The 23,383-nt window shown below is 41.7% G+C and overlaps 1 protein-coding gene across 1 annotated transcript in view; it reads right to left on the minus strand.

The window, feature by feature from the left end:
- Nucleotides 1–13,470: 13,470 nt before the first annotated feature.
- npdc1b (neural proliferation, differentiation and control, 1b) overlaps nucleotides 13,471–23,383 on the minus strand; it is an 89,413-nt gene continuing 79,500 nt past the window's right edge. Inside the window, exons 6-9 of the mRNA XM_034171304.1 lie at nucleotides 21,692–21,773; nucleotides 20,104–20,183; nucleotides 19,731–19,830; nucleotides 13,471–13,772 (exon numbers count right to left, since the gene is read on the minus strand). Of these exons, the coding sequence (XP_034027195.1) occupies nucleotides 13,701–13,772; nucleotides 19,731–19,830; nucleotides 20,104–20,183; nucleotides 21,692–21,773 (334 nt within the window). The 3' untranslated portion in view covers nucleotides 13,471–13,700. The remainder of the gene's footprint in view (nucleotides 13,773–19,730; nucleotides 19,831–20,103; nucleotides 20,184–21,691; nucleotides 21,774–23,383) is intronic.

The raw sequence follows: 23,383 nt of genomic DNA on the forward strand, positions 1-23,383 counted from the left end.
CTGCTGTAGTTCAGTCATGATTGCTAGGATACAGTGTTGTTAACCACCTCACCTAATAGTGCAAGGATCTCCCTGCTTCACTGGCATTGAGACAATCTATTGCTAATTAAATAGACTCCCTTTGTAGCCAGACTTCCCCTTCCACTGTGGAGGCCGCCAACACACGCTGTATCTTACAGTGATGTATCCACGTTGATCTCTCCGCTATCTTTACTGCAGTTGGTGTTGTTAACAGCACTTGGTATAGACCTTCCCAACGAGGACTGGACTCTGATGAACACCCAGTCTCCTGGCTAGACTACTGGAAGGCCGTCCTGTGGAAGATCAAAATTATTCGGCAGTAAATGTGTTTAAGTTATCTCTTTCTGTGTTAATGTCTTTTTCATAAAATTTGTTAATGTTTGTTCCTCATCTGCTGTTTTAGTATCCATGTCAAAATTGGTAGACGATATGGTCGTCCATAAAGTATCTCAAATGGTGTTAACCCTGATGGTGTTGGTGTTATTCTCATATACAATTTTACTAGGTCCAACATTCAATCCAGGTTTGTTTTGTCTCTTCTATACATTTCCTTAATCTTATTTTTATTGCGCCCTTTTATGTGCCCTTTGTCCTTTCCACTAATCCGGCACTGTGTGGTTGATAAGCACAATGATTTTTGAGATTGACCTGTAGCGCTTCTCCTACGTATTGCACTATTGTATTAACAAAATGCGCTCCATTATCTGAATAGACTGTTTCTGGTATTCCAAATCATGGAATGATGTCTTTGCACAATGCCTTAGCCACTGTAAGTGCACCTGCATGTTTTGTAGGGAACAATTCTACCCATTTTGAGAAGGCATCAATTATGACTAAACAAAATTCCTTCCCTTCATGTTTACTCAGCTGTATATAATCCATATGAATCACTTGAAAGGGATATTGTGGTGTTGGAAATTTGCCTCTTTGGGGTCTCAAATTGCCTTGTGAGTTGTGTTTTGCACATGTCATGCATGCTCTACAATGCTGTTTTGCATATGCATCGAACCCATAAAGACAAAAAATAGATTGCAATTGCGATATCATACCCCCTGATGAGACATGCGTCACGCCATGGCTCATAATAGCTGCCCATTTAAACATATTTTTTGGCAATATGGGTTTCTTTTGTGGTCATATCCGGAGGGGTGTCATATAGGAGAAAAATAGAAAGAGCTGTTGCCGCCTTTGCGGTTTTGTCAGCAACGTCATTTCCTTTTGAAACACTGTCAGAGCCTTTGGTGTGAGCCGCACATTTGCATATAGCAATTTGTTGAGGCAACTTCACAGCTTGCAGTAGGGCAGTTAGGAGAGTGGCATGAGTCACTGGCTTTCCAGATGATGTCACCATTCCACGCTCCTCCCACAGTTTTGCAAACACATGCACTGTGCTGAAAGCGTACTGGCTGTCTGTATAAATTGATACAGCCGTACCTTTAAACAGATAGCAAGCTGCAGTTAAAGCAACTAATTCAGCTGCTTGTGCTGAAAATGACGATGGCAATGAAGCAGAATCCAATACTTCTGAATTTGTGACAACAGCATATCCAGATTGTGTTTGTCCATAAGCTTTGTCAGTGGAAGAACCATCCACATACACAATTGTACTGTTTGGGATGGGTGTGTCCTGGAGGTCTGGGCGTGCTTTCGTACAGACCGTAGCTACATCAAGACAATTGTGCGGCTCACCATCCTCAGGTAAAGGTATCAATGTGGATGGATTCAATGTCGTACAGCGCTCTACCGTAAGGTGTGGTTGTGATAATAGCAAGGACATGCACGAAAGATGTCTTGCTGGGGACAAAAGGCTCATTTTTGTCTGCAACAGAAGTGCAGAAACTGCATGTGGAACTTCCAGTGTCAACTGATGGAATAGAACAACATTACTGCTACTTTGAACAGCCATAAAGGCTGCAACAACAGCCTGTACACATGGTGGTAGAGCACTTGCCACTGCATCCAATTTAGATGAGTAGTAGGCAACTGGCCTCAATTTTGAGCCATACACTTGAACCAAAACACTAGTCATGGACTCATTCTTACAATCAGCTGTTTGAATGAATGGTTTACTATAATCTGGTAGTGCCAAAACTGTGGATGACACTAATGTTTGTTTTACTTTTACAAAAGCTTCCTCAGCTTCTTTGTTCCATTCCAACACGGTTGACATTGAAATATCATCCTTGTACATCAAATCAGAAAGTGGACTAGTCAATTCTGCATAGCAGGGAATCCATGCCCTGCAGTAATTAGTCAGTCCAAGAAATGACATCATCTGCTTTTTGGTTTGTGGTTTTGGAGCGTGTAAAATTGCTTCCTTCCTGTCAGACAGGATCGTGCGCCCTGTGGCTGATAATTCATGTCCTAAATATTTTACTTTATCCCTACACAACTGAACTTTGTTTCTACTCACTCTGTGGCCATTATCAAATAAGAAACATAATAATGCTACTGTGTCAGTTATGCAGTTTTCTCGTGTGTCAGAGGCAATCAGAATGTCATCAACATACACTAATAGTTGGCTATCTGCCGGTGGAACGAAATTGGCTAAACATGCTGACATGACTTGAGAATAAATAGTTGGACTCTCTGCGTAACCCTGCGGTAATCTGGTAAATGTATATCGTTGTCCTTTAAAGGTAAAAGCAAACCAGAATTGACTATCTGGGTGTACTGGTACAGAAAAAAAAAAAAAAAAAAAAATGCATTACTGATATCTATTACAGAAAAAACAACTAGAATTTAATCTCAATGAGCTTAACAGTGTGTGCGGATCTGGTACACATGGTGCTCTTTTAATCACAGCAGCATTTACTGCCTGCAGATCTTGAATCATTCTCCATCCCACTGAGGGCGGAGCCTTTTTTTACAGGAAATATGGGTGTGTTACATGGTGAATCTGGACATGGCACTATTACTCCTGCTGTTAATAAATTCTCTATTACCGGCCTGATTCCTTCAATTGCATCAGGTTTCAATGGATACTGTCTTACACATGGTCTGTATTCTGTTTTTGGTCTTATAACTACAGGTTGTGCATTTTTTATCAGTCCTACGTCTGAAGGACCTGTTGTCCACAATCCTGATGGTACAGAAGAGAGAAGATCATCCTCTTCAGGACTCAACTGAAACACTCAGGATTGTGAAGTGGACACATTAATGTGTGTTCCAGCTGTCAGCACCAATGAGACATTAACTGGCACTTTATACAATTTAGTTGATGGACTGAACTCCGTTCGTGGTCCAACTCTGCTCCAATCAGTGGCTGACAAAGCTGTTATGACTGTCAGTCCCAATTCTTGCCATTCTGTCAAATATGGTTTACAAAGTGACACATGCAAAGGCATACCTGTGAATCTCAATTTTAAAACATCTTCAGTGGCACCTGTTACTGTTATGACAGCTGTTGAGTTGCCATCATGAATCAAATCGGTCATTGTCAGCTTCACAGGTGAAACATTTTTCAATTTGTTTTCATACACTGGTGTTCCTGGCAATATGCCACTATGGACTCTAAATACACTCTCAAATCTGCATCTAAACTCTATCCATGGTTCTCCTTCTTTCTGAGTTGTCCTGGTAATTTCAGTATAATTTATCTTTGGTCCTAACACACCTTTTGCACGTGTAATCATAGCTTCCACTCTTGTTTTCAAGACTGGATCATCATGTGGCAATGGTACGCCATCCTGGTCTGCAGGATTCCAGTCTCCGCGTATCTGACTCCATTTTAGGGCCACATGCTTTCATCCACACCTGTTGGACTTCAGGTCCACTAAGGTGGTAAGAATTTCTAATGTTTTCTACATCCTGCATAAATCCCTCGATATCGACATGTGGCGATGGTATCATGTCGACTGCTGCTTTGATATCATCAGCATTCCATGTTCGATATACGAGCATGGTTGATCGATGTCCTGCTGTTCCTGCACGAGGATTTGGTACTTCTATCATAGGATAGGCACCTCCCTGGTCACTGTGTTCCACCATGGGAGGGGCTGTAGGCACTTTCGCTTGACTGCGTGTTTGTGGTTTTTCTGGTTTTTCTGGTTTTTCACTTTTTACCTTAGGTTTTACTGCTAAATCATACTGTGGTGGCGGTACATCGTCATCCTCTGGTAGAGGAGATAAAGGTGTTGTTGTCACCGACGATCCAGCCAGCGGTGATTGTTGAGGCTGTTCTGGTTCTCTGTGCTGAATTATCACATCTTCTTCTGCCTTACCTACAGCTTTCTTTTTCCTTGCTTTCTCTAATCGTCGCTTCTCTGCTCCCTTCTGTCTGTTCTCTGCTTCTTCCTCCCAAAATGCCACTAAATCTGCCCCTACTTTCTGCATCTTTTTCTCATCACCTTTATGTTGCTGTTCTAACTCCTTCTTTAGCTTCTGTATGCTGATCAGGTTCAGTCGTCCGTCAAAGTCATGTTTATTAATCCAGGTCTCCAATGTTTTGTTGGTCTTGGATTTTTTTTTGCTTCCATAAATTTCCAGTCGTCAGTTGATAAATTTTCCTTATTTATAGACGTCTTACCCCCCATTTTTATTATCCCTTGTTATAATTTGGACTTCAGACGGGGGCACACCTGGGGTGTTCTAAATCTGAAGTTTTCACACTTTCTTTGGACGTGACAATTAATTTGCCGTCGTGTGGTTGATTCCTTTCACCTCCCCGTAGGAAGCGGAATCACTTGCCTGCTGCTTCCACACACACGGTTGTCACTAACGTTGTCCAAAGTATTACACTTTCACACAGTTATTTACACTTACACAAAACACTATTTACACATAGAAACACTTTTAATAATCGTACGCGTATTCTTATGCCAGGGGAGCTCGCCCTCCCATGAAATTTAACTAATGTCCTGCATTAGGGGACTCCGCCGTCCCTGCCAAATTTAACTGCTTTTTTACAGTGCACGTATTTCTACCCGGGATTTCCTTTACGTATTAAAACAGAGGAGTCCGTATCCTCCTTCCGGAATTTAACTACTTGCGTCCCTCGCAACCGTAGAGGAGTCCGCCCTCCTTACAGAGTTTAACTGTGTTTCATTAACAGACGATTCTGTATCATCGCTTACGGAGTTTAACTGTTTTATGTGATCATTTTTATCCCCTACCGGTACGCGTATATAAACAGAGGAGTCCGCACCCTCCTTACAGAGTTTAACTGTGTTTCATTAACAGACGATTCTGTATCATCGCTTACGGAGTTTAACTGTTTTATGTGATCACTTTTATCCCCTACCGGTACGCGTATATAAACAGAGGAGTCCGCACCCTCCTTACAGAGTTTAACTGCTTTGCATTAACAGACGATTCTGTATCATCGCTTGCGGAATTTAACTGTTTATGTGATCTGATCACCACTCACTCAGTACTGTTTACAAAGAAATTCTACTCACTGACTCGACTTCCTGTCTGTCTTCTTCGGGAAAATCTCGTCAACCAGACGATGCCAACGGTGGCCGACAATGGCAGACACGATCAATCGATCGGACCTTGGCCAAGGATTTACGTCTGGACTTGACGACCTCCGCTGGACACCTCCGGTATTGTTGAGCTCCCGGACGAGCCCCCAGTCAATGTTGGGTATTTTCTCCTCCAAACATTTTTAAAACCTTTAACAAGACAAACAGAGTCAAGAAACACCAGTGAGACAGAAAGTCAAATTTTACGCGCGGAGTGCGGCCAGGCTGTACACCAAGGCTACACTAAAGTCTGGCCTGCTTTTCCGCTCTTTTTATTAAGAGACGCCCTCATCACATAAACAAAAAACTTGTCCTAAGGGTGGGGGTGATGACGCAAGACAAGTTTCTTCCCGTAACATAAACGCATACGTCAATAAGTGCAGCTGTAAGGAAGGACACTTTCTTTTACACAGGTCAGCACATCTCGTTCGTCTGTTGCAGTTATCAGCTGTTCTGCATCTGCCTGAAGTGTCCTGTCCTTCACACTCCTTCACACTAAGCACCACATCACAACAGTCAAAACGTTCTCTTACTCCCAGTCGTTAAGAGGCTGCGAAAACAAAGTTATATTATAATAATAAGTACATCCAGCCCTTCATTCCCAGCTCAGATTGACCCCAGAGTGCTAAAACAAAATTGAATTCTCAGGCTTGGTTAAGACAGGTGCAAAACAGCACAACACCGTTCTCATGAGAAAGAAGACGAAGGTACAAATGTTTAACAGTGATAACATATATATATATATATAAAATCCTTAACATTTTGCTAACAAAAGTTTGACTATTAGAGAAAAAATTACTCATAACCATCCCAAAGATGTATCGTTATCTTTGGCTGCTTTCAGTGATGCCGGTATTTGGTTAGACTCTTTCTCTCCGATTGTTCTGTCTGAGTTATTTTCATTAGTTACTTCATCCAAACCATCAACATGCTTATTAGACCCCATTCCTGCCAGGCTGCTCAAGGAAGTCCTACCATTATTTAATGCTTCAATCTTAAATATGATCAATCTATCTTTGTTAGTTGGTTATGTACCACAGGCCTTTAAGGTGGCAGTAATTAAACCATTACTTAAAAAGCCATCACTTGACCCAGCTATCTTAGCTAATTATAGGCCAATCTCCAACCTTCCTTTTCTCTCAAAGATTCTTGAGAGGGTAGTTGTAAAACAGCTAACTGATCACCTGCAGAGGAATGGTCTATTTGAAGAGTTTCAGTCAGGTTTTAGAATTCATCATAGTACAGAAACAGCATTCGTGAAGGTTACAAATGATCTTCTTATGGCTTCGGACAGTGGACTTATCTCTGTGCTTGTTCTGTTGGACCTCAGTGCTGCTTTTGATACTGTTGACCATAAAATTTTATTACAGAGATTAGAGCATGTCATAGGTATTAAAGGCATTGCGCTGCGGTGGTTTGAATCATATTTGTCTAATAGATTACAGTTTGTTCATGTAAATGGGGAATCTTCTTCACAGACTAAAGTTAATTATGGAGTTCCACAAGGTTCTGTGCTAGGACCAATTTTATTCACTTTATACATGCTTCCCTTGGGCAGTATTATTAGACGGTATTGCTTAAATTTTCATTGTTACGCAGATGATACCCAGCTTTATCTATCCATGAAGCCAGAGGATACGCACCAATTAGCTAAACTGCAGGATTGTCTTACAGACATAAAGACATGGATGACCTCTAATTTCCTGCTTTTAAACTCAGATAAAACTGAAGTTATTGTACTTGGCCCCACAAATCTTAGAAGCATGGTGTCTAACCAGATCGTTACTCTGGATGGCATTTCCCTGATCTCTAGTAATACTGTGAGAAATCTTGGAGTTATTTTTGATCAGGATATGTCATTCAAAGCGCATATTAAACAAATATGTAGGACTGCCTTTTTGCATTTACGCAATATCTCTAAAATCAGAAAGGTCTTGTCTCAGAGTGATGCTGAAAAACTAATTCATGCATTTGTTTCCTCTAGGCTGGACTATTGTAATTCATTATTATCAGGTTGTCCTAAAAGTTCCCTAAAAAGCCTTCAGTTGGTTCAGAATGCTGCAGCTAGAGTACTGACGGGGACTAGCAGGAGAGAGCATATCTCACCCGTGTTGGCCTCCCTTCATTGGCTTCCTGTTAATGCTAGAATAGAATTTAAAATTCTTCTTCTTACTTATAAGGTTTTGAATAATCAGGTCCCATCTTATCTTAGGGACCTCATAGTACCATATTACCCCATTAGAGCGCTTCGCTCTCAGACTGCGGGCTTACTTGTAGTTCCTAGGGTTTGTAAGAGTAGAATGGGAGGCAGAGCCTTCAGCTTTCAGGCTCCTCTCCTGTGGAACCAGCTCCCAATTCAGATCAGGGAGACAGATACCCTCTCTACTTTTAAGATTAGGCTTAAAACTTTCCTTTTCGCTAAGGCTTATAGTTAGGGCTGGATCGGGTGACCCTGGACCATCCCTTGGTTATGTTGCTTTAGACGTAGACTGTGTTTCATAATTATTGTATGGCCTTGCCTTGCAATGTGGAGCGCCTTGGGGCAACTGTTTGTTGTGATTTGGCGCTATACAAGAAAAAAGTTGATTGATTGATTGATTGATGGTTATGAGTAATTTTTTCTCTAATAGTTAAAATTTTGTTAGCAAAGAAAGTCATGAAGTCATTACTAGTTAAAGTTAATGGAATACTCAGCTCAATAGAGCTCTGACTCTTTGTCAGCCTGGCTACAGTGCTGAAAAGAAACCTGGGGTTGTTCTTATTTTCTTCAATTAGTGATGAGTAGAAAGATGTCCTAGCTTTACGGAGGGCTTTTTTATAGAGCAACAGACTCTTTTTCCAGGCTAAGTGAAGATCTTCTAAATTAGTGAGACGCCATTTCCTCTCCAACTTACGCGTTATCTGCTTTAAGCTACGAGTTTGTGAGTTATACCACGGAGTCAGACACTTCTGATTTAAAGCTCTCTTTTTCAGAGGAGCTACAGCATCCAAAGTTGTCTTCAATGAGGATGTAAAACTATTGACGAGATACTCTATCTCACTTACAGAGTTTAGGTAGCTACTCTGCACTGTGTTGGTATATGGCATTAGAGAACATAAAGAAGGAATCATATCCTTAAACCTAGTTACAGCGCTTTCTGAAAGACTTCTAGTGTAATGAAACTTATTCCCCACTGCTGGGTAGTCCATCAGAGTAAATGTAAATGTTATTAAGAAATGATCAGACAGAAGGGAGTTTTCAGGGAATACTGTTAAGTCTTCTATTTCCATACCATAAGTCAGAACAAGATCTAAGATATGATTAAAGTGGTGGGTGGACTCATTTACTTTTTGAGCAAAGCCAATAGAGTCTAATAATAGATTAAATGCAGTGTTGAGGCTGTCATTCTCAGCATCTGTGTGGATGTTAAAATCGCCCACTATAATTATCTGAGCTAAGCACTAAGTCAGACAAAAGGTCTGAAAATTCACAGAGAAACTCACAGTAACGACCAGGTGGACGATAGATAATAACAAATAAAACTGGTTTTTGGGACTTCCAATTTGGATGGACAAGACTAAGAGTCAAGCTTTCAAATGAATTAAAGCTCTGTCTGGGTTTTTGATTAATTAATAAGCTGGAATGGAAGATTGCTGCTAATCCTCCGCCTCGGCCCGTGCTACGAGCATTCTGACAGTTAGTGTGACTCGGGGGTGTTGACTCATTTAAACTAACATATTCATCCTGCTGTAACCAGGTTTCTGTAAGGCAGAATAAATCAATATGTTGATCAATTATTATATCATTTACCAACAGGGACTTAGAAGAGAGAGACCTAATGTTTAATAGACCACATTTAACTGTTTTAGTCTGTGGTGTAGTTGAAGGTGCTATATTATTTTTTCTTTTTGAATTTTTATGCTTAAATAGATTTTTGCTGGTTATTGGTAGTCTGGGAGCAGGCACCGTCTCTACGGGGATGGGGTAATGAGGGGATGGCAGGGGGAGAGAAGCTGCAGAGAGGTGTGTAAGACTACAACTCTGCTTCCTGGTCCCAACCCTGGATAGTCACGGTTTGGAGGATTTAAGAAAATTGGCCAGATTTCTAGAAATGAGAGCTGCTCCATCCAAAGTGGGATGGATGCCGTCTCTCCTAACAAGACCAGGTTTTCCCCAGAAGCTTTGCCAATTATCTATGAAGCCCACCTCATTTTTTGGACACCACTCAGACAGCCAGCAATTCAGGGAGAACATGCGGCTAAACATGTCACTCCCGGTCTGATTGGGGAGGGGCCCAGAGAAAACTACAGAGTCCAACATTGTTTTTGCAAAGTTACACACCGATTTAATGTTAATTTTAGTGACCTCCGATTGGCGTAACCGGGTGTCATTACTGCCGACGTGAATTACAATCTTACCAAATTTACGCTTAGCCTTAGCCAGCAGTTTCAAATTTCCTTCAATGTCGCCTGCTCTGGCCCCCGGAAGACAATTGACTATGGTTGCTGGTGTCGCTAGCTTCACATTTCGCAAAACAGAGTCGCCAATAACCAGAGTTTGATCCTCGGCGGGTGTGTCGTCGAGTGGGGAAAAACGGTTAGAGATGTGAACGGGTTGGCGGTGTACAGGGGGCTTCTGTTTAGGGCTACGCTTCCTCCTCACAGTCACCCAGTCGGCCTGCTTTCCCGGCTGCTCGGGATCTGCCAGGGGGAAACTAACGGCGGCTAAGCTACCTTGGTCCGCACCGACTACAGGGGCCTGGCTAGCTGTAGAATTTTCCACGGTGCGGAGCCGAGTCTCCAATTTGCCCAGCCTGGCCTCCAAAGCTACGAATAAGCTACACTTATTACAAGTACCGTTACTGCTAAAGGAGGCCGAGGAATAACTAAACATTTCACACCCAGAGCAGAAAAGTGCGGGAGAGACAGGAGAAGCCGCCATGCTAAATCGGCTAAGAGCTAGTAGCTACGCTAAGCTAGCGGATTCCTAAAAACACGCAAAGTGAATAATGTGTAAATAATTTAGAGGTGATTCAGCAGAAGGAGTGCTTTAGTTAAGGCACGTAAAAATTACACTGGGAAACAAATTGCAATCTAGATAACTAGATCAATCTAACTGCGCAGATTAAATAGCTAACAGATACAGAAAAACACCGCTGTGCTCCGGAACAGGAAGTGATACAATACCGCAGTGAGAGCCAACCACCAATGGCTATATAAATGAAAATAAAATTGAAATTGAATTGAAACTGTAGCTGCCTTCACTTCATCCTTATGAATCTCTTGTACTTCCTTTTTTACTCTCTTCACATCATCCAGCCTTTTCTGGCTCATTTTCTTCATTCATCAGCTCTGCAAAATATTCCCTCCATCTTCTCAGCACACTCGCCTTGCTTGTCGGCACATTACCATCTGCATCCTTTACCACCCTAACCTGCTGCACATCCTTTCCAGCTCTGTCCCTTTCCTTGGCTTTTTCCACTTCTCTTTTCACCTTATGTCACATCTCCTTGTACTCCCGTCTACTTGCTTAATCTCTCCGCCTATCCCAATTTTTTCAGTCCAAAACTGCTTCCCCTCCATCCACTGCCTCTCTCACCTACTCACTGAGTTTCACACAAGTCTTTGACCTTCAGCTTCCATCATCTGATCCTTTGTTGAGCTCTCACTGTCTTCTTTACCTCTAGCGTCATCCTACAAACCACCGTCCTATGCTGTCTCGCTACACTATCTCCTGCTACCACCTTACAGTCTCCAATTTCTTTTATCTTGGATCTCCTACAAAGAATGTAGTCCACCTGTGTGCACCTTCCTCCACTCTTATGTTACCCTGGGCTGCTCCCTTTTCTTAAAGGAGGTGTTCACCACAGCCATTTCCATCCTTTTTACAAAATCAACTACCATCTGCCCCTCCTTGATAACATATCTACCCATTACTTCCTCATCAGCTCTGTTCCCTTCGCCAACATGCCCACTGAAGTCTGCTCCTATCACCACTCTTTCATGCTTGGGTTCACTCTCCACCACCTCATGTAACTCATTACAGAAATCTTTTTCCTTCATCTCACAATCTACCTGTGGGGCATATGCACTGATCATATTCATCATCACCCCTTCAATTTCCAACTTCACACTCATCACCCTGTCAGACACTCATTTAACCTCCAACACACTTTTAACATACTCTTCCTTTAAAATGACCCCAGCACCATTTCTCTTCCTGTCCTCACCATGGTACAACAACTTGTACCCACCGCCGATGCTCCTGCTCTTACTTCCCTTCCACTTGGTCTTTTGCACACACGTCTACCTTCCTCCTCTCCATCATATCAGCCAGCTCTCTCCCTTTACCAGTCATATTGCCAACATTCAAAGTCCCCACTCTCACTTTCACCCTTCTGTTACTTATTTTACTTGTGTTACTTATTTCTAAAAGAAAATAAAACTCTCCACAAGGTGTCCTTCCAGAGTCTATAAATATTTATTTCTTTCATTTCCAGCTCTGGTCCAACGTCATGCATGCTAAACAATCTTAATGGTGGTCAAGAAGTTCTGGTTCTTCTTACATCATATGTAGTCTGAAAAAAGTCTGTATCAAAGAATACCAGCGTAGGTAGTTTCTTGTCCTGGAGTTCCTTTCGTGAGACACATTCATGAATGAGAATCAAACAAATTTAGTCCTGCAGGTTTTAGTTTTCAGCACAGGTGAGCAGAGCCACACAACATTTAAAGAAAGGCAAATAACATGAAAATATATTTCCTCTTAAATCATCAATTCAACAAAAATAAAATCAAACAAGGTTACATTTTGTTCTGTAAGCTCAGTAGTTCCTTTTAAAAAAAGTAATTACAGCACAGTTGAAGAGCTTAAGTGTTAACACTCACTGGTGTGTTTTTACTGACACTAATATATGGACACGGATGCAGGTCAAGTATAACTGAACATTTTCCTCCACTGTGGGAGGAGCTGAGAGGAGCAGGCTGAACAGAGGAGCCACCAGGAGCAGCTTTCCTGAGAGACGACAGCGATAGGCCACATTTAGATCCAGGGTTCCTACACTGTTTCCCCGGCAATACCACTTTGATGTTACAGACTACACCTGCCCTGTACGGTGACGTACAATCATGGCAGCGGCCGTGTCCAAAATGGGCTTTGGGTTCCTACACTGTTTCCCCGGCAATACCACTTTGATGTTACAGACTACACCTGCCCTGTACGGTGACGTACAATCATGGCAGCGGCCGTGTCCAAAATGGGCTTTTTCAGCTAAAAGCGTTTTTTTTCTCTCTCTTTTTTCACAACAACAACAACATCACAATATATGATGCGCTTTTGGTATCCTTCCGCATGGAGGAACCCCGCAAATACAGTCAACATAAACCAAAGTGGGGTAGTTGGACACAGCACTGAGGGTACCAGAGAGACGTGTAACGAACACACAGGTAAGTGAGAGGTAACATATCGTTCCTGTACATGTTAGCAGCTAAACGCATCACAAAACCATGTTAGTCGCATGTATTTACAGGATGGACTCGCTCTGGTTCAGAGTTCCACGTAAAGAAGCTTCCTTTGAAAACTTTAGAAACTGAGGTTTCAAGACACTGAGTCATCAAATCATGCATAGAAGAAGAACTAGACTGAGAACACAACGGCTACATAAAATACAGGTACAGATCACAGGAGCGTGTTCACCAAATCATAAAAACATTCTTTTAGGTTTTTTTTAAATACTCAAATAAAAAGCAAAGTCTGCAGAAAGAAGAGAGCGAATTAAGACTTTGTTTCTTTTTTTCCCCCGCACATTGGATAGTCAGTGCTATCATTAAATAAAAAAAATATTCAGTCAGAAAAATTAAACTGACAAACATGTGAACAGTCACAGAGTGTGTCTGTGGCGCTGGACTCACATTAGCCGTGTTGACTTGTAAATGTCTTTTTGTAACCACAGTAGATCAGGGAAAAAGAAAAAACAAAAACAAACAAAAAAAGAAAAAAGGAGGCAATGTTCCCAGATCCAGTCCACTTTAAAACGGGGAACCAATCCCGCAACATCCTTCAAATGTCCATGTCATCCTTAAATCCCGTGTCCATCGTGTCCTTTAAAGGCATTGGACAGACCACACCTGTGGTGGCGTGTGTGCATGTGTGTAAATGCACCTTTACACACACACACACACACACACACACACACACGCACGCACGCAGGCTGCTCTGTGACACATCTGAAGTTCGGCTTATTTGTGGACCCGCTGAAGGTAAAGTGTGGAGTCATCAAACAGTGGATTCTTCACCTCCATCTCCCCCGTCTGGACACAGAGAGACGGATTATTAGAGACGATCAGGTTATTGAACGAAGATGAAGCACAGAAAAGGCCAAAACACAAAAATGGGTAAAGTGATTGAGTTTGCATGACCTGGGTGGGTGGAATGAAGCGTGAGCACACCCCCATCTCAGCGTTACTGAACAAGCTAAAGCCAAGAGGCTAACCTTTGTTCAGGTGTTTTATTTAAGCATATTTCTGGGGGACTGGGCAGTGGTTTTCCTAACCACTGGATTGGGTGCAGATATTAAAAATTATGACCCGTTTATTGCCTCAGTAACTACTGTCACAAAGCTACAGATACCAGCTAACAGTGCTGACATAAGTTCAATAAACAAAAATTTCAAATCGACAGAAAGTGAAACACAGACATCTGATACAGACTGCTAGGTCAATTAACTGCTCAACAAAACATTTTATTACAGATATTTGTTATAAAATGCTCAGAGGGGAAAAACAAAAAAGTCCATCAGTTTGAACATTAAATATCTTGTCTTTGTGGTGTATTCAATTGAATATAGGTCGAAGAGGATTTGCAAATCATTGTATTCTGTTTTTATTTACATTTCACACAACATCCCAACTTCAGTGGAATTGGGGTTGTATGAATAAAGTACAGCTTAAAAAGTAGCTGTAAACATTTAGGACAGTGATTGTGAACACTGGGGGCACAGAAGCCAGTGCTATTTAGGTGCTAAAGGCGGGAGGAGGTATATGTTGGGTTGTTTGTTTTCTTGTGGGGGGGTGTTTCGGTTGTTTTGTTGTCCATGGGGTGGGGGGTGGGGGGGGTGAGTGTGTGTCTCTATGGGTGCTTGCAGTACGTGTGGCCCAGCGGAAGAAGCAGTTTGTCTGCCTGCTGGTGTGGGACTTTGTTGATCTGTAGCGTTTCCTAAGGGCCCGGTCACGCAGCACAACGATAGTTGAACATAGGAAACAAAAAAAGTCACAAATCATCGAGAAAAGATGGATGAATGAGCCTGCACTTCTCCCATCACGGAAAAAACCTACAAATCAAGAGCGCATAAAGGACTGAAACAAAGCCAAAACAAACAAAAGAAAAACGAAGAGAATGCCGACCTCGACACTTTAAATAAAATCAAAACAAAACATTCATGATGACGTTTAGTCACATCCCTCATGATGCGAAGCAAGGCGGGGATGTTGCTCTTATTTATAAATCGAGGTTTAGCTTATTAGCTGTTGGGAGTCACAAATATAACTCATTTAAGCATCTGATTCTCCACTCTGCCCACAATGTTACATATTGCCAAGGACAGAAGAATAAAAATCAGCCGTATTACTTTGTCAATGTATATAGGCCTCCTGGCCCATACTCTGAATTCTTAGATGAATTTGATGAGTTCATCTCTAACTGGTCGAGTGCAAATAACATTCTGATCACTGGTGACTTTAATGTTCGTATAAATAAGCCTTCTGATCCCCTCTGCAAATTATTTATGGAAATTGTGGATGTATTAGGATTTCAGCAATGCATTCGGGACTTGATGCACATGAGTGGAAATACCCTGGATCTGGTTCTCACATGTGGTATTGCTGTCACGAATATTGACATCATGCCTCTTGCTTCGGTGGTCTCTGATCACTCACTTATTAAGTTTACAGTTTCGCTGCCGTGTTTAGTGGAATAACAACCTTATTTATCACTACGGCAATGCATCAACTCCTCAACTAAGACTGAACTCAAAGCTAGACTGCCTGATACCGTAGCTTCATGTTTGGAAAATACCCAGTCAGTAGACGGTCTTGTGGATAGTGTAAACTCAGCGCGCAAAACTACACTCAACATGATTGCGCCACCTTTGTTAAAACCGCGCTCCACCAAAACACAGTCACCTTGGTTCAATGATTACCTGCGTGACCTCAAGCATAAAGCTAGAGGTCTAGAACATAAATGGTGTAGTTCAAAACTAGAAGTATTCCACCTTGCGTGGCGTGATGCTATCTTAGACTATAAGCATGCATTACTGGCTACAAAATGGACCTATTACTCTGATTTGATCAACAAAAACAAGCATAACTCAAAGTTCTTGTTCGACACGGTGGCAACACTTATTCATGGACAACCACCTGTAGTTCGCTCTCCTTTTACAACACAAGAATTCCTGGATTACTTCGAGAAGAAAATTGAAGACATTACGTTAAACATATCCCAGCATGCCTTAATCCAGCCACTACACCCTGCTATTGAGGTGGGTTACTGAAGTTTTACCTAAATTTACAGAATATGAGAGTATCTCACTAGGCATGCTGACAAAACTCGTAACGTCAACAAAAAGCACAACTTGTTTATTTGATCCTATACCAACAAAACTGTTTAAGGACCTGTGGCCCACTCTTGGGCCAACTGTGCTGGAAATTATTAATCTTTCTTTAACTTCTGGATCTGTTCCTAAATGTTTCAAATCTGCAGTGATTAAACCATTACTTAAGAAACCTAATCTTGACCCTAGTGTTTTGAAAAACTATCGGCCAACATCAAATCTATCATTTTGCTCTAAAATTCTGGAAAAAGTGGTGTCACGGCAGCTTGTAGACTATCTTACTGAGAATAATCTCTGAGCCGCTGCAGTCTGCTTTTAGAAAATATCATTCCACTGAGACGGCTCTCACTAAAGTGGTGAATGATCTTCTGCTTGCAATGGATTAGGACACCACAACAGTTCTGTTGCTGCTAGATCTCAGTGCTGCGTTTGATACCGTGGATCATTATATTCTATTCGACAGGCTGGAAAATCATTTTGGGATTACTGGGAGTGCCCTTGCATGGTTGACGTCACACCTGACCAGTCATTCTCACCGTGTTTTGTACAGTAACACTGCCTCTAACCTTAGTGACATGAAATTTGGCGTTCCACAGGGGTCCATATTAGGCTCCCCTGCTTTTCTCCCTTTATATAGCACCCCTTGGGCATATATTGCAGCGTTTTGGGGTTACTTTTCATTGGTATGCTGATGACACTCAGTTATACATGCCGATAACTGCTGGTAATCTCGTTCACATAAAATCCTTAGAAGATTACCTTGCATCAGTGAGAAGCTGGATGTTTAGCAACTTCCTACTTTTAAACTCTGACAAGACTGAAATGACAGTTCTTGGTCCAGTGAGACATCGGCATCAATTTGACCAGTTAACCCTTAGCCTTGGCTCATGTGTCATACATCACACTGACAAAGTGAGGAACCTTGGGGTAATTTTTGATCCTACGTTGTCCTTTGACCTCCACATTAGAGATATTACGAGGACTGCTTTATTCCACATGCAAAATATAGCAAAGATTCATCCCATCCTGTCTATGGCTGCTGCTGAGACCTTGATCCATGCGTTTATCTCTTCTAGATTGGACTACTGCAATGTTCTATTTTCTGGTTTACCGCAGTCTAGCAATAGGGCTCTCCAATTGGTTCAAAATGCTGCAGCCAGACTTTTGACACAAAGCAAAAGGTTTGACCACATTACACCCATTTTGGCGTCTCTTCACTGGCTTCCTGTCCCAGTGAGATCAGATTTTAAGGTTCTGCTACTAGCCTATAAAACTGTTCACGAACTGGCACCTCCCTACCTAGCTGACCTAATTAAACCTTATGTACTGGCCCGGGCTTTGCGTTCTTAAGGTGCAGAACTACTTTGTGTCCTTAGGGTGAATAAGAAGTCTACAGGTCATAGAGCTTTCTCTTATCGTGCCCCTGTTCTGTGGAATGATCTCCCTGCATCAATAAAACAGTCAGATTCTGTTGACACTTCCAAGTCCAGACTTAAGATGCACTAATTTTCCTCTTTCGTATGGCTAGCATACTGGTATAGTATGTTACTATGCTTTTTACCCTTTTAAATTAATTTTATTAGGAAACGGAGCGTGCCGTGGCCTCAACTTTATCTCAATTCTGGGTCTTTTAGTGAAACTTAGGATTAGTGGCCGGTGATCACCTTAGTATTTCTTCTATTTTTCTTGTTGCTTAATGCTGACAAATGAAACTGTATTTGTTGTCTTTCTGATGCTTGATTCTGCTTTTTTCTTTTTTCTCTGTTTAAGCTGCAGCTCCATCCAGAGATGGGTGTGGTATTTGTGTTGGAGACCCTCCTGTCCTGTGCACCAGCAACATTTCCTGTATGTTCGTTTTGTGAAATGTAATTTGTGTCTGTATCATGGCCCAAACACAGGGTCACCCCTTTGAGTCTGGTCTGCTTGAGATTTCTTCCACAGAGGGAGGTTTTCCTTACAACTGCTGCTCTGGGATTAGTAAGGTTAGACCTGACTTGTGTGAAGCACCTTGAGGCAACCTTGTTGTGATTTGGTGCTATATAAATGATAATAAATTGAAATTGAAATGACTTGACAGTGGGTATGAGACCGAGCGCAGCTAGCCTGTTCTTATTTATGTCTGCAGCACCTGCAGGTGCAGGATCTGGTTGTCTTGACAATAACAACAACGTGTGCCCACACGCACGTTCCAGCCACTAACAACTGGAACGTGTGTAAATAGTTAAAGTAGTTGGTAAAATGTTCTTGCCGCTGTTGTTTCTGTATGAAAACGTTGCTTTTCCTCCCACACATGGACAAGTCATGTTCAGCTTGTCTGATCTTTAGTTACTGATCCGTTCAGATATCGTCAATGTTCGTGCAAGATGTTGGACTTGGGAGGTTGGACGGAGTTTGACAACAGTCAAACGGAATGCTGACGGTATGGGAACTACGCAAACAATGAGGGACCGTCAAGACAGAAAGCAAAATGGAATACGGACGAGGCTGTCATCAGGATTCGTTCACATTTTTCAACAATTTGAAAATTCTGATGAAATGCCAGTTGCAGGAACGAAGCTGGACGACGGTTACATGATGCCTCCGAAAGTCAATGTAAGTCCAGATTTCTTGTTTCGTTTTGGCTTCAGTGTCCTTCGTTATTGCCGTGTGACCGGAGCTTAAAGGAAATGGGTCAAACAGGGAGTAGGCAGGGTGTGAGGGGTCTCTTGTGATGGCCTTGGTTCTCCTAAGGCAGCAGAATATGGCGATGTTTGCCACGGCAGAGGGCAGCCGATGATCTTTAGGGCAGTGTTTATGACCCTCTACACCGCCTTTCTGTCATCGGCTGTGGAGCCTGCATACCACACACCCAGACAGCATGTCAGTATGCTCTCCACCGAGGAGTGATAGAAGGCCAGCAGCAGCTTCATGTCCAGGCTGTTTTTCCTGAGGACACGCAGGGAGCGTAGCGGCTGCTGAGCCTTCTTAACCACAGCCCTGATGTTGGAGGTCCAGGTGTGGTCTGTGGAGATGTGAGTGTCCTGAAACCTGAACGTGGTGACAGTTTCCACCTGTTCTCCATTTACGGGGGGGGGGTTTGTGGGGTCCTGTCTGTTTTTTCCTGAAGTCCATGATGAGTTCTTTTGTCTTATGAACATTCAGGGTCAGGTTGTTCTCTGAGCACCAGAGCGACAGTTCCTCCACCTCGGCCCTGTACGCTGTCTCGACCCCGTCACATATGAGTCCAACCACTGTGGTATCATCTGCATATTTTATAATGCGATTGGTTGGGTAGGTTGGAGAGCAGTCGTAGGTGTACAGGGCGTACAGTAGAGGGCTCAGAATGCAGCCTTGAGGAGAACCAGCGCTGAGTGTAGAGGAGTGGTGGGGGCCGAACCTCACAGACTGACGGCAGAATATGAACGAATGTCATTCAGCGTAAGAGTATATGTGCATGAATGAGAAGGAGCACTATTGAATAGTGAGGTAACCAAGGGACAACCAGTCCCATAAGCAATTGGGCAATAACTTATTTTGCTTCCGTACACAGCCATTATGGAGTTGAAATGGAACAGTCAAACAGATGTGCTTGTAGTGTCGAGTTTCAGCTTTTGCTCAAGGGGTTTAACAAAAATGTCATAATAATCATAGACCTGGGTATGTTTATGTGACGATGACTTACTGGTGCCAATCCAGGACACTCATACACTGTGAAATCTCCATCCTCATTCTCCTCATCTGTTGTTGCTCCTGACTCGGTAACTTTTGACTCATTCCTCTGTCTGTACGGGTCACACACACACACACACACACACACACACACACACACACACACACACACACACACACACACACACACACACACACACACACACACACACACACACACACACACACACACACACACACACACACACACACACACACACACACACTATTCATTGAGACGAAGTGAACAGGAAGGGACAGGCGACACGGGGCAGCAAACAGCCCTCCCTGATAAAGATCAAGGTCTGTGTGTGTGTGTGTGTGTGTGTGTTCAAATGGGGACTCACTTCTCCAGACAGAGCATCTGCTGTTTCTGGTGCTGGTAGTGGTACATCTGGGCACTGTGGGCCAGCTTCTTGTCCCCCGGCTGGAACAAACCGGAGTCAGTCAGTGGTGACACACACACAGCTGCAACATGTGCTCATACGGCACGTGTCCGCGGTTTGGAGACCACGTGGTGCAGAACACAGTGCACTGAGTCTCCATCACGCATCAAGTAATTAGACAGTTAATTTTGTTTGATTTTGCCTCTGTGCACCATCACAGTGGACCTGAACTGAAACAATCAAGATGTGCTTGGAGTGAAGACTTTCAGCTTTAATTCAAGCAAATTTAACAGGAATATCACATTTAAATTTTAGGAATGATAGTTTTACACAGACTCGATCCATTTTTTAGACCATAAGCATTTGGACAAACTAAACATATATATCATCACTTTTTTAGCTGGTGTTCTTCAGACATGACAGGAGATGAACACATGAACATTTCTAAGTTACTGAATATGTCTGGGACTTTATTTACACCAATCTTTAAGAAACATAAACGGTACTGCATTGTAAATCTGGAGTAGGCAGTTCTCAAAAAGTGAGCAACTGTGCGGCAAGGAGACGAGTGAGGGAAGCCACCAAGACACCCAGACAACATGCTACATTTAACTTAAATGTTTTAAAGGATAAACAGGAGTTATATAGTGTTCTGTGGCCGTAAGTGGAGAAATTGTGCACAGTGCAGCTTTTGAATGTTGCATCGCCAGTTATACAGCTTCATGTTGGAGTGGAATAGAAGAGGGAAAAAAAAAAAACAAAAAAAAAAACAGATCAAACACAGAATGGCCCAAACTACTGGAGACAGTGTTTTTTGTGAAACTCCCTCACTCACTCATCTTCAACCACTTACTCCAATTAAGGGTCACAGGTTACGGGTGGACTGGAGCCTATCCCAGCCATCATAGGGCATGAGGCAGGGTCCATCCTGGAAAGGACGCCAGTCTGTCGCAGAGCCACATACAGACAAAAACACATTCACACATACAGACAATTTAAAGATTCCAGTCCACCTAACTGGACACCTGCGTGTCTTTGGATGTGTGAGGAAGCCGGAGCATCTGGAGGAAACCCACACAGACACGGAGAGAACATGCAAACACCACACAGAAAGGCCACAGGCGAGAATTGATCCCATGACCTTCTTGCTGTGAGGCAACAGTGCTAACCACTAACCCACCGTGCTGTGTTGTGAAGCTTCCCTCTAATAAAATTGAAAGTTAACACGAAAAGCATGTTTGTGTCACTTTATCTCTGTTGTGTTGGTGTACAGAGGAAAAACATCAAACATAATGTCACTGTCCAAATACTTATGGACCTGACTGGTCTACATGAAAAAATGTGCTGCAGTACTTCTTCACTTTTCTTCAATCTCCCGGTGTTATTTTGTTGAGATGCTGCATGAGTTTAGAAACAAACTCTCCACATTCACGAAATTCCCTCCAAGATCAATAACTATCATTTCCACTGTGAAGTTTACAGTCATAAATATGAAATTTTGTCTTATATGCATAAAATAACACAGATGAATGACTGATTTTCCACTCACCAAAGTGTCAAAGGTTTGTTCTCTCATCAGTCCGTAAACGGGGTAACCCAACTTCTGAGTCACACAAACACTTTTCTGCAATCTGACGGAAAACCACAAACACATTATCAGTGCTGTTTGCAGTGAGAGTTTAACATTTAGCACAATTCTTAAATATTTCACACAGATTAAGCTGATGCTACAAATCAGAAGGTTTATTAATATTTCTAGCAGTCTCAGTGCAGTTTTTACAGTGAATAAGAACTGATAACACTGCTAAAACAATTATTAAAAGATGATAATGCAGTATCATAATTAATCAAGTATTATAAAAAAAAAACTAAAGCATTACACAGGTTACATTATAATAATAAATACAATCACTGAAAATATGTGAGAATTTTTATAACTGAAGAATCATGCTAACAGTTTCTTTAGCCTTCTTTAACCTTTATTAATTATCTTACATTAGAATAATTTCCCTTTTAAAATAAATAGAAAGTCATACATTGGAAGCAGCCACACAATGACGTATTCCCATATTCTTTAGACTCTGTCAGATAAATCAGTAACAGCACATCAATTAAAATTCTATGGCTTTTAAAAAACTTAAATATTTTGGATCATTTTAAGCTTTATTTCAAAATTTAAAATTAAAGATGCTTTTCTTTAGTTCTTTTTAATGATCTCTCAAAGCCAACCTGTAGTACCTTCAAAGCCCACCAGGAGGCCACAGCCAACACTTTGGTAACCACTGTACTAGTACAAATATTATTAAAAGTCCCCATACTGTCAAAATTCAAAGTGAATGTGCTTTTTTTTTTTGAAGTATTAACTAGTGAGGGAGGAATTTGTTTTATTTAATCACTGCTGCGGTTACTGTCAACAGGTCAATATTTATTTGTCAAAGTGCCTTTGAATTCAATAATGTGTTTCCACCAGATAAAGAATTAAAGATAAAAAAGTTACAAGAAGAACAAGCAATGCAACAAAAATGCTGTTTAAATGAAGATGTGACTTTAATTTGAGGTGAATCATATGCATAACAAGTAAAAAAGCATAAACAACCAAAGGCTCCAAATTTTCAGGCCTTAAAGACTATTAAAAACTGAAAAATCATCAGATAAAAGGTGTGGAATTGACATAAGCGTGACATTTGCATTTGGTCAATCTGAACTAGAAAGAATGCTAAAGAATATTACAACCCCAATTCCAATGAAGTTGGGACATTGTGTAAAATGTAAATAAAAACATAAGAATGATTTTCAAATCCTCTTCAACCTATATTCAGTTGAATACACCACAAAGACAAGATATTTAATGTTCAAACTGATAGACTTTTTTGTTTTTGTGCAAATATCTGCTCATTTTGAAATGGATGTCTGCAACACATTTCAAAAAAGCTGGGACAGGGGCAACAAAAGACTGGGAAAGTTGATGAATGCTCAAAGAACACCTGTTTGGAACATTCCACAGGTGAACAGGTTAATTTGGAAACAGGTGAGTGTCATGACTGGGTATAAAAGGAGCATCCCCAAAAGTCTCAGCCATTCACAAGCAAAGATGGGGTGAGGATCACCACTTTGTGAACAACTGCGTGAAAATATAGTCCAACAGTTTAAGAACAATATTTCTCAACGTTCAATTGCAAGGAATTTAGGGATTCCATCATCTACAGTTCATAATATAATCAGAAAATCTGGAGAACTTTCT

Source organism: Thalassophryne amazonica, chromosome 5, assembly GCF_902500255.1.
Source record: "Thalassophryne amazonica chromosome 5, fThaAma1.1, whole genome shotgun sequence".
NCBI classification, from domain to species: domain Eukaryota; kingdom Metazoa; phylum Chordata; class Actinopteri; order Batrachoidiformes; family Batrachoididae; genus Thalassophryne; species Thalassophryne amazonica.